This window comes from Impatiens glandulifera, chromosome 1 (assembly GCF_907164915.1).
Source record: "Impatiens glandulifera chromosome 1, dImpGla2.1, whole genome shotgun sequence".
Classification (NCBI taxonomy): domain Eukaryota; kingdom Viridiplantae; phylum Streptophyta; class Magnoliopsida; order Ericales; family Balsaminaceae; genus Impatiens; species Impatiens glandulifera.
Window position 1 is genome coordinate 57,049,396 of NC_061862.1, and position 12,327 is coordinate 57,061,722.

At 30.7% G+C, this 12,327-nt stretch overlaps 2 protein-coding genes across 3 annotated transcripts; both read right to left on the reverse strand.

The window, feature by feature from the left end:
- Positions 1-1,456: 1,456 nt before the first annotated feature.
- LOC124945891 (oleosin H2-like) lies at positions 1,457-1,980 on the reverse strand. Its single transcript, XM_047486415.1, has one exon. The coding sequence runs from the start codon at positions 1,955-1,957 to the stop codon at positions 1,472-1,474; it is 486 nt and encodes a 161-aa protein (XP_047342371.1). The 5' UTR covers positions 1,958-1,980; the 3' UTR covers positions 1,457-1,471.
- Positions 1,981-3,418: 1,438 nt separating this feature from the next.
- LOC124945859 (histone deacetylase 6-like) lies at positions 3,419-7,328 on the reverse strand. 2 transcript variants are annotated; one of them, XM_047486384.1, is made up of 6 exons: positions 6,675-7,328; positions 5,880-6,320; positions 5,650-5,792; positions 4,355-4,451; positions 4,143-4,282; positions 3,419-3,777 (listed from the first exon to the last, which is right to left on the reverse strand). In XM_047486384.1, the coding sequence occupies exons 1-6, from the start codon at positions 7,215-7,217 to the stop codon at positions 3,762-3,764; spliced, it is 1,380 nt and encodes a 459-aa protein (XP_047342340.1). In that variant the 5' UTR covers positions 7,218-7,328; the 3' UTR covers positions 3,419-3,761. The 2 variants fall into 2 exon arrangements, with proteins under 2 accessions (XP_047342340.1, XP_047342332.1); XM_047486376.1 differs by having other exon boundaries at positions 3,419-3,788.
- Positions 7,329-12,327: the final 4,999 nt, after the last annotated feature.

A 12,327-nucleotide genomic window follows, 5' to 3' on the forward strand; every position in this document is an offset into this window, starting at 1 on the left:
TTTTTAATGTTAAATGATGAAGTTTTTTTTAATGTAATTAAGTGCTTTTATTTTAAATTGTTAGTCATATAAATTATATATATATATATATATATATATATATATATATATATATATATATATATATATATATATATATATAAAAAGTTATAAATACAAATCAATAATCTTAAACGATTAAAGTATTAATGGCATGTAATAAAGACCAAAGTTTGAATCTTACTAAATGATGAGATAGTTGTGTGCAAAAAATAATCAAAATGAAAGTGAAGCCCCGAAATGAGAAGTCGGTAACTTATATATACACCTGCATAAAATAAATAAAATAAATAGACAACTTAGTTTTATTCTAATTAAACATCATCAAAATTACGTTGTTGAGATAATGTTCCATATCATAACTTTTGTTTATTTTTATTTCAAGTTAATTATTTCTCATTTAATTAATTATTTTATTTACTTTATTTTAATTTTTTCCAATATATATAACTCTATATTTTGACATTTTTAAATAATAGATAAATAATTTTTAATTTAATTTATAATATTATTATAAATATATATTTTTACACAAAATATTATTAAATATATATATTTTTTTAATAAAAAAATATATAATATTATTGTTTAATTAACAATAAAAAATTATATATAATAACATTTATGTATATACATTTTGAAACAAAAAAAAAATAATTAATATATTTTTACACATACATATATTTCTCGTTTTAAGTTATTCCAATCTCTAAAATAAAATTATATAAATAATATCTAAATACTATGAAATTCTATTTGATTAAAAATTTTAAAATATTAAATATATCAATCATTGATATTGATATATTTTATATATATTATGATTCAATTTTTATTTAAATTTTTTTGATACATCTTAATAAATCATCACAAGATTATCAACATTTGTGATAAAAAAAAATAATTAAATTATCTGCACAAAACATGAAAGAACCTCAAAACATCTCAAAGTCGTGCTCCTCATTCTCATATATAGATGGGTCGGTACCTTACCTTATCCTCAAAAAAAAAATCACTAAATTTTTTTTCCAACCCTATATGTATAGACCAGACTACCATTTTTTTTAGTATTCTAAAATTTATATGTTTTTTACTTTTACCTTTGAATTTCAGGAATAAAAGTTGTAAAGATTATTTAACACAAAATCTTCGATAAGATAAAAGTTGTTTTTTATTTTAATAAGGACATTTACAAATAGGATAAAACTTGACTCAAACAAAATAACATTACACATATATAGATAATAGATAGATAAGCTTTTCTTCCATCGAACGTACAACACATGATCATAGAAGAGAAGAGAATTTATTACATGGAATTATGAACCAACCAACCATAACACTTACCTAAATCTCGATCAACAACAACCAAATTAAATATACAAAACCCAGAGCTGTTCCTTAATTAAAAAAGTAAAAGTGATCTTCTTAATTAACCCCTTACTGCAGTGTCCTGAGCTTTCTGTCCAGCCTCCTTAACTTTCTGTCCAACTTGACCCGCCGCTTCCTGAGCCCGTCTCTTCGCATATTCCAGCTGTTCCGGCACGCGGGATCCACGTAGATAGTTCAGCATCCACGACAGAGCCGACAGTGCGGTTATTCCAAACGCTCCCGACGTCAGAAATCCCCCGATAGAGAAGGCGATGGTAAAAGCGGCTGGGACCAGGACGGGACTGAAGATTATGAACGGTGGGGTGGAGAAGGCGATTGCCATTAGGGTTCCGGCCAGTATTAGGCCGGAAAGGAAGAGGAGAAACCCTCCTAATGGGAGTAGGGTTACCACAGCTAAGATCTTGCTTCCAGATACGCCTCCGAAGCCGCCGCTGCCGCCCTTTTCGTTGGTCGGGAGGATGGACTTTATGGGATCGGTGAGACGGTGTTGCCTGTCGTACTCTGGAGTTCCCCTTGTTTCGGCCATCGGAAAATTAATATTATGTATGATAGATAGATAGATAGAGAGATGATGATGATGGACGATGGAGATAATTAGGATGGTGGACAATATTATAAAGCAGAAGGGGAATGGACAGGTGGCATTGGTAGAGACACGTGGAGGCTTGCATGAAGTTTGAAAAGTGTCGTCTCATTTTTTGAATCCCATTTTGCCTGTCTGTCTGTCTGTCTGTCAACACTTTGTTTTCTATTTTTCTTTCACTTCATTTTACTAAAATGACATTTTAATAAAAGCTTCTCAAATTTCTCAAATTTTACAAAAATATAAAATATTATTAAATTAAATATATTATTTTCTTAATCGTATTAATTAATATTTTTTTATATCTATCATATGAAAAATTTGAAGCAAATGGTCTGGATTACTGATAATTATAAACTTGTTAACTAAGAATAAAGTTTAAAAACTTAATTTTTCTACATTAATAACATTTATCACTTACCTTGTAAATATATAAATATATATGTTTTAAAATATAATTATACTTTTTAAAGTAATCAAAAATATAATAAATAAAACATTATTATGTTTTAAAAATAAAGATTAAAAATTAAAAAAAAATAATAATTTTATTTATTTCAATTTCATTATTCTCAGAATAAATAATTATTTATTTAAAGACAATTTAAAATGTGTACATTAACATTATATATTAAAAAATATTCAAGACAAATTAAAAAGGTTAATATTTTGTGATGACAATATTTTATTTTGTGCATGAGACCTCTAATTCTAAGGACCGGCTTTGAGTGTAGAGTAAATATATAAACATGAGTTCGGGTGGGGTTTGGGATCTTCATACTAATTCTTCTTTTGGATAAATGGATCACTTGAATCAGCAAGTACACAACAGAAAGTGAAATCAACATAAGAAAAATATGTATTTGTTTTTGAAGATCTTATGAAAATGAAAAGAAGTAAGTAGGACAACTGAATTGGGATATATGTTGGTCCAATGAAATCTGATCTGTTAAATCATGAACCACCACCAATTAGGATTCTAGTTCTGGTGCTAATTAATGAATGTTGCCTTGGACAGGAAATGAAAGCCGTGGAACAAAAAGAAGCATTTTGAAACTTGCAACAACAATACCAATCAAGGATAAACCAAATTCATCTGAAAATCAAGATAATGAGATCACAAATCAATGCCCTTATAAAATTAGGGATATTCAATAGTTGCTTAATTGTTTAATATTTTCTTTTAAATAACCCAACTTCGACTTAGTGAGAATCAGACTCGAATCAAACCAGTTAACACATATAATTGCTTTTAAAGCAAAATATGGATTGGAGTTGGAAAATGTGATTTAACTACATTTTGAAAAATATTCTATGTTTTATTTGAGTTTGGCATATTAGTTGGGTTACTTACACCCAATAATGCTCCCCCCATATCTGCAAATCATCACCATGTATTTGCAATGAAAGAAATTGAAAGCAATATTAACTTAAAAAAAAAAACATCAGTGCTTTAACTGCAACATCCTCCTCAAGAGTAATCTACATGTACACATTAATATAAAAGAGACTAATACAAAGAGCTTTCTTACCATAACATGTAGAAAGTTAAATCCCTATTCCACTCCCCCTATATCCATCCATCCATCCATCTCCAACCAACTTGCCAAAGTAAAGTTAAAGGGAGAAAATAAAAATTATAAAAAACTGACAGGGAGGGCAATTTGTAGTATGTATGTGTCCAAAATCAACCAGGGGATTCCAAAACAAGCTTCCTCCCTTCCAAGTTCTCTATTCCGTCATGTTTTCATCTTCGACTCCATCTGTTACATCCCTAAGTAAATAATCATGTCAAACATGTTCATACGCTGACATTCTATTGGAAAACATTAGAAAAACATAACTAACCCAACTCATTCCGGTTTATGTTTATTCCTATTGTGATTTTTATTGGAAGAACAAATGGGTCATTTAATACCGAATTGACACAACCCACAAGATAGCTCTCAAATGGAAAGTGTATTGCCTAAGAGACCGAGTTCAATTCCAACTAAGAACACCCGGATTGAAATGGGGGTCATGGCTGTAGTTGGGGGGTCGTGCTGATTTTCTCCAAGGAATAAACCCTTGTTTTCAAATAAAATTTAAAAACGCCGAATTGACAGAACAAAGGAATCTAAAGAGTTACATGGATGTTTGTTGTTGCTGGAAGCCAGAGTTGAATCGTTTACTTGGAGGATGGTCCTCGTCATCATCGGCGTCAGATCCATAATCATCACCATTCCATATGCGACACTTGGGTCTTCTATCCATTTTACTGTCTTCATCCTACACAGGAGAGAGACGAAAATCCAGTCAAATAATTTCTAAGTATAACCAAAGGACAAAAAGAACTCCAACCTCGTCTTCTTCAGGGCCTTCCATCGAAGAGGGTGTATTCTGAAATTGCACACTGGGTGCATGAGACAATTTTGAAAGTTGCTCAAGTAGCATGATCCTGCATTAGAGTATTATACTATTATTATCATGTATTTCCATCATATTCATATTAGATTCAATAAAGATGCATATTGTTACAATAAAGAATAAAAATAAGGGTACTTTGATATTTTAATTGACGAGTTAAAATGATTTTATGAAATTTGATGGATTTATGGGATGTGATTATTTGGATTTAATCCAAGAGCTTGATTGATTTGGGTTAGTTATGATTATTTTGAAGGCCTTGTTTGATATGTGTTATTTGAGATTAGTTTCAAATAACTCATTATTCAATCAACAATCTACTTGTGAATCACATCACTCAATTATCAACCAAAACACCCTCTCTTTTTTAAACATTATATAGTTTTAAACCTAATGTATTTTTACCCAAATAACTTGATTTAAAAACCTACATCAAACAAGGTTATTTGAAAACAACCACTTGGTTATTCAAATAACTCTATATTAAAACAAGACCCAAATGATCAACTATCCACTAAACCATAAGTTCTTCAATTACATCATTCAAATCATCCACCAAAATATAGTTACTTACTTTTAATAACAGTTAAAAACATTAAAAGATATTTTGGTCATTTTATCCAAATAATCCACTTTTACATCTAATTCAAATATCCCTGAGAATTAATGGAATGACTTAAATTATTCAAATAAACCCAAAGAGCAAACAAAGCCCAAATGACCCACAAAGAACAAGCTATAGGCTTCCAAAATGATCGAAAAATTAGTGTTCTGAAGAGCCACTCACACAAAGACACATCAAATTAAGAGTATTAGATTTATTATATTTATTTATTTATTCAAAGGCTCGCTTAGCTCCGTGGTAGAACGTAGAGTGTAGTGCTCATGGCTAAAATGTCGTGAGTTCAAGTCTTCTTGACCATTTTCACAAGAAAAAATAGATAATGTTATTTACTTATTTTAGTTAGTTGCCTATGATAATTATCATGCACATTAGCATTATAGTTATATAAGATAGGATTACCATATTATATATAAGAGACCTTGTGTTATCGTTTTGATTAATTACTAAAATCACAAAAAGTTCTATACTTTGCGTCTATCGAGACCTCTCATCCGATTTCTTGGTCCTTTAAACCCTAGAGTTTGAACTCTTTCAGCTTCCTTTTGTGCATTCATGAGTTATCTAAACACTGGAAAGACTATATGAGAAAGGACAATTTGTTTACCTTATTTTTTCCAAATCTTTGGGTGAGTTCAGATTCTCCATAGGGCTTGGCTCTACATGAAGCGTGTAGTCTGGGCCAAAGTACTCATAATACTCATTGTAAGGCAACTTATTATCAGGTTCCACCCCAACTGCAATTGCAGTCTAGCATAGTAAACACTAGGAATTCAGATTTCAATACAAATAAAAGGAAAGGAAATAAAAGATAAAATAAAAATAAAAATGAGCGACCTCATAACACCAGCATCGGGCAACGTTCCTGATAGTGTAACCTCCACCACCTAAAATCATAAGAGGTACATTGAAGGACCTAAGATAACGAAGGCAATCTGCATGGCCTTTTACAGACAGATTGAAGCATCCAAGTCTATCTCCAGCAAGGGAGTCTGCACCGCATTGAAGAACAATTGCCTCTGGCTGATAAACCTCCATAACCTTCTGCATGATAGGCCGGAATAAACTGCGGAAGCTATCATCGTCTAACCCATCATTTAAGGGAACATTTAAGGCATACGATTTTCCAGCCCCTACACCAATATCTCTAATGTGCCCAGTTCCAGGGAAGAAATCGCCAAACTTGTGAAATGACACAGTCATCACTCTATCAGTCGTATAAAATGCCTCCTCAACTCCATCTCCATGGTGGACGTCAATGTCCACATATAACACACGCTGCCAATAGTATCAAGAAGAATAGAGACAACTATTAGTGCAGTAACTACATAAAACACACGCTGCCAAGGTTAGAGATGAACCAAGACACAAGAGAAGCTAATGCAGAAACAATTAACTTTCTCATCTAAGATCTTTCTTTAGATCTTATTAGCAGGCAAATAATCGGTGCATTTATTTATATTATCTATAAGCAGATGGAAAAATCAAGGTTTTAAGAACTAATTTTCAAATGGTACACCATTTTGAATCAAAACAAATGCTTAATGATCAAATGAATCAAGCAACCGGGAACAAATTAAACTAAGAAACATGTTTCTTCATTTAGGGCATAAAGAGGGAAGACAGTATTACCTTATGAACTTTCAAGAGCTCAAGTATGCCGAGGACGATATCATTCACATAACAAAAACCCGACGCCTCTGACTTCTTAGCATGATGCAAACCTCCAGCCCAGTTAATCGCGATATCGGCATCTTGTCGATTGATTTTAACTGCAGCCCCGATGGATCCTCCAGCAGAAGACTGGCAGAAAGGGAATAGCCCGTCGAAGACTGGGCAATCCTCACCAACATTGAAACGCTTGAGATTACGAGCGTGAGTATGATCGTGAAGGGTCTCTGGAGAGACGGAGGCAAGGAAATCGACGTAATCGTCGTTGTGAAATCGGCGGATGTCGAGTGGAGCGGCCGAGAAGGGACGGTTGATTTCCATACGGCGGTGAAGGGAGTAGTGGACGATGAGACTATGAGCCATGCGAATCCGATGGGGCTTCATCGGGTGACCCTGTCCGTAGTAGTAGTCGCCAATCGATGGCTCGTAGAAGTAGGTCACCCTACGCTTCTTTGCATCCGGCCCTGATGGAAGCGAAGCACCTTCGATTGAAGACTCTCCCATGGCCGATGGCCGAGCTGTGTGTGTGTGTTTAGAGGGAAATGTATTACTAAATCAAGAACATCGACCGGACCTTCGTCGCCTTCTATGACCGCTGGTGGTTGCTGCGCCACGCTCACTTTCTTTAATATGAAAACATTGGCGTGCTGCTTTCACCTATAGGGCTCGTTTGTTTGATGTAGGTTTTTTTTTTAGGTTTTTTTTAAAGCTTTTTATAAGTTATTACATTAAAAAAAAACTTATAATTTTATGTTTTAAAAAATAAATTAAAAGAGGAATATTAAAGTATTTTAATTAGTAAATGGTATAATTTGACAATTAAATAAATAAATAAATAAAAAGTTTTTTTTTTTAGAAAAAAAATAAAAAATCAAAATCAAACAAGCTCTTAAAGATAGGTTTGTCCATCTTTCCCATGGGCCTTGAAGCCCACTAAAAAATTGTGAATTAGGTCATGAGGGCATTATTTTGACTACAATCTATTTTATTTTTTATATTTTTTTTTATTTTTGATCAATTAACTTCCTTAAAAAAAATATATTGTTATTTCAAAAAAAAATTCAAAATGATTCTAGAACATCAAGTTCTCTCGACAGTGTTTTGCTACCTAATTTGCCGGTTTATTAACACTGTGAGAGATAAACAGAACTATAAGAGGTAAACAAACTTTAAAGTGGTGGTGACAAAACATAATTTGTTTAATGTCTGGTAGCAGATTCGAAGTTTCAATGACTTCATTTTGGTGTATCAAGAATGACATCTCCCTCCTCGATTAGGCTACTACGTTTTCTTGTGACCAAGAGTTCGTCGTACCGTCACCAGTAAAAACAAAATAGCAATGGAGACCCAATTTATCTTGTTAGACGTCTTTTCAGGGCCCTGGTTTTGATTCTTCTTCTATGAAGATTCAGACAAAAGCGAGCTATAGCAGCTAAAACCGCTTCTTCCTCTTATTCTTCGAGACGTTGCTAGGTAGAATTTAAGTTCATATTGAGGAAGATCAGGAGTGAAGCAGTTTAGTTCTTATCATCCCAAGACCATTGACCCATCATTATCTTAGTATGTTAGGATTTTAGTTAATGAAGGTGTCTTAAAATGTATGTTTGGTCTGATTGTTATCGGATACTCTTTACGGGATGTGGTTTTTAGTTAAATCTCGTTCAATTTAGAATGTCAAGCAGTCGGCAAGAAAATTATCTTTAATTTTATTGCAAAATTTCGTCTTTGCTCTCTTCATTATTGAAAATGCTCGCTCAATAGTAGCGTTAAAAACACATAATGTTAAAACAAGATGAATCAATCTTGTCAACCTAACATAAATTTTTGATCTCCCACTCTCGATGAATTGTTGACACAACTCAACAAATTAAAAACCTTCAAATGTTGCATCACATGAAGTTAAATCTTTAGAATAAAAATTCGATGCAAGTTTGCAAATATAATCACTATTATATCAGTGGAATGAATTTTTTGGGTCTTAAGATGTATTAAGAGAAAGAATGTTCACAAATGACTTATTAAACCGAGTATTTAACCCCATCAAAATGAAGTCAATTCCTGCAATTAAAACATCAAAGTGGTAATGATGTTTAACTGTATTTTGCTCCGATCTTATATAGACAATCAATGTCAGGAGCGTCAATTTCATTTTTGAACAAAATATTTTAAGTTCATCAAAAAAAAATTCTCACCACCTGCATTCTGTAAGTTTTTGAGTAGTTTTGGTAGTATTGATAAATGTAATAACAATTAAATTATTTTGAGATTTTCTTTGAAAGAGTTGACAAAGAAGATATGTTGTTCTCATACTTTTATGCATTAAATGCAAAATTAAAACAAATTCAAAAGTTTGGCATATTTTTGCAAATCCTCTCAACTTCAGCCTTAATTCTTCTATTTGGAAAATGGTCACTAAGAATTTCAAAAACTTTGTAATTTGCAGCATATATATATAAGATTTTTACTAAGCCGTAGTGAGAACTCCAACCAGCAACTCACTCATGCTTGTGGTAATTACCAATCTGATTGACTCCAATTCCATAAGCACATCCTCCAATTGTTAATACATGATTGATTGTGTTTCTTTGTGCAATATGTAATTCAACTACGCGCTTAGTAGAATAAGTGATACAATTGACAATATTATTCAAATAATAGAAGAATTCCCAAATAACACATTGACCTCCTTAGTTTCCAAACCAGAAACCAATGTGAGTTGTAATCAATGAGCAAAACAATTAAGATAGTATGCATATAGACAATCTCTAAGAAATAATGCCTGAAGTCCATTCCACTCGCCACACATATTATTTGCACTATCATATCCTTGACCTCTCATTTTATTAACTTAGAGATCATGATGGACATGAATATTTGATATATCTTTTTTTTAGTTTAACGAAGTAGTGTCACTAATATTTTTTATGGCGAAAATTTTTCTATGAAAATTCCATGATTATTCACAAACCTTGAGATAAGAATATTTGTTCACGTTTAGATATATCTCATGTTTCATCAACAAGAATACATACGTATGTATCTCCAACTTCTTTACGAATCATTTGACATACTCTATTGGCAATATGTAAAAAAATTGAATTTCCAGAACAATATATTGTGCAATTTTTTGTAGTATTCTTAAGTACAACTTCATCCATTTATGTACTCATTGCTGCAAAAATCTTCACCAACTAAAGAAAATTCCTAGATGAAGATAAAGATTCATCCTTCCCTCTAAATGCACTACCTGGAAATGTTAACCAACATACAATTATAATTGAGGTTCTCAAACACAAACATTTTTTTTTCTTTTACCTTTTTAGATTGAGAATAAATCACATTATCAATGGCTCAATTGATATTTGGGGGTTGAACTTAAGTCATTTTTACTAAATGAGACTCAAACTTTGAATTGTATCATATGGGCTTCAACTATCAAAATTTTAATCTTCTTACTTTAACATAGTATTTTTCTTGCATGAATTAATTTACTACATTTATAAAAATAAATAGCAATTCTCTCTTTTTCAAAATTTTCAATTATTTTCACATATTACACAATTTTTACAGCATTCAAACCATATTCGACAATTTTTAATGTATATATTTCGAAAAAAATATAAACTGAAAAAATTTAGAAATTCAAGGCCAATCAATGACGAATCGATTCAAACCAGGCGGAATATCCAAATTAATAGATCATACACAAAGTTATGTCATTATGAAGTTTTAGAAAAATAAATTAAAAAATAGATCCTATTCAAATTTTCTCAAATGTTTTCTTAGATTACACAACTTTTTAGTCACCCAAACTAACTTTGACAAATTAGAATGCGTAAATTCTAAAAATAATTCTCAATGGTTAAAAAAAATATGTCCAAAACATCTCTAAATATCATTTCATTTAAAACGTGATAAATTAATTTAAAAAATAATATATTAAAAACAATACGGAGGACCTTTTGTCCATTAGAAAAAAAAAACTCAAATGGTTAAAATTTTAATAGTTTAAGCCTCATATAACACAATTTAAATTTTGAGCCTCATTTGGTAAAAACAACTCAAGGCCTTGTTCGGTATGGTTTTTTTTAGAAACCCAAACAAAATCAAACATCATTTCGTTACTTTTATCCATCACTCAAATCATTAACCAAAATACTAAAATACATTTTATTTTAAATTATTATTTTATATTTTATTTTATATATCAATATATTTTAAATCTTTTTACCAAAAATAATTATTACCTACTCAAAATTATCAATAGTCATTATTTTTTTCTCCCTCTAAGTTTTTTAAATAACTCCAATCCGAACGAGGCCCAAGTTCGAGTCTCAAATAGCAATTAAGTTAATATGGTGCGAAAGCTTCATCAAATTTTCAATTTTTCTCTGACAAATATGCATCGAAAAAACTATAAAACTAATATGACCACAAAATGCACGTGTTTTCCCTTAAGTTACCCTTTTCCAATAATCAAATCCTACATTAACCCATGACTGAGATATTAGACATATTAAGATCATTCTAAAAAATAAAATAATAAAAATTAAATTCTTTATTTGTTGATAGTAAATACTCCAACTAATGAAATTGATTGAACCATCTTTTATTAAACTGAAGATTCTGATTTTCAAAGTGTGTACCCGGATACTCTAACATATTTGGTTGATAAGGTCTCATATTTAGATATGAACGACTTATATCATCTCGTACATTAACATCATATTCATATATATACTTTTTTTTCTCAAATCTCGTTTAATACTAAGTAAAAAATGAATGACATTCGTTGTAGAAGAGAAAATTAGAAACATGAAGACCAACAAATATACATAAACATTTACATTGACTACTAGAGTGAAACAACAATTGTAAAAGAATTCTAATATTTTTTGAATCAAGGAGAACTAAAATGACACTCCACAGTCATGACTCCCGCTTCAATTCAAAGAGTTTTTAGATTGAATCGACCCCGTAATCTTTAGGTCTCTTAAGCCGACTCTTACCGCTAAGTTACTTTTGGTAGGTTAAAAAAGAATATTAATGAGTTATAATTTATTCAACATTGTGTTAATTAAATAACGAATAAAGAATGTAGAAAATCAATCGGTAAGGTTGGATTAAGATCAACAAATAAACATGGACAACTAAGATGAATAACAACCTAAATTTTTTTTTTGGAAATTATGATAATTGAAAAAAATAGAAATATTAATATGAACATTAAAAAAATCTATTAAAAAACTATAATAGTAAATTTATTAGAAGCCCTCCATTAAAAATGGTTTTCTGATAAAAAAATATATATTATATGTATTAAAGAATATATTAAATTATATATTTTATTTTATACGCATTATATTAAGTTTATAAAAAAATAATATAATAATAATATAATCATATTTAAATATTCTAAATAATATTAGGATAATATTTCACAAATATATATATATATGATCGAATTATAGAGTCGTAGCTAGTGGTTACTTTTGATATTTAAATGAGATTAAATGAATATTTGGGTCGATTTTTTATTATAAACCCGATTGTAAGTTAATGGGTATGGGTATAGGTATGTATATGGGTATGGATATAGGTATGAGTATGGGTA

What these genes read in the sequence shown, in the direction of transcription:
- LOC124945859 (XM_047486376.1), bottom strand. Translation starts at nt 7,217, where the DNA reads ATGGGAGAGTCTTCAATCGAAGGTGCTTCGCTTCCATCAGGGCCGGAT. An exon ending in CCCGATGCTGGTGTTATGAG is followed by an intron (nt 5,793 to 5,879) that starts GTCGCTCATTTT and finishes TTACTATGCTAG; the next exon opens with ACTGCAATTGCAGTTGGGGT. An exon ending in AAGGCCCTGAAGAAGACGAG is followed by an intron (nt 4,283 to 4,354) that starts GTTGGAGTTCTT and finishes TCTCCTGTGTAG; the next exon opens with GATGAAGACAGTAAAATGGA.
- LOC124945891 (XM_047486415.1), bottom strand. Translation starts at nt 1,957, where the DNA reads ATGGCCGAAACAAGGGGAACTCCAGAGTACGACAGGCAACACCGTCTC.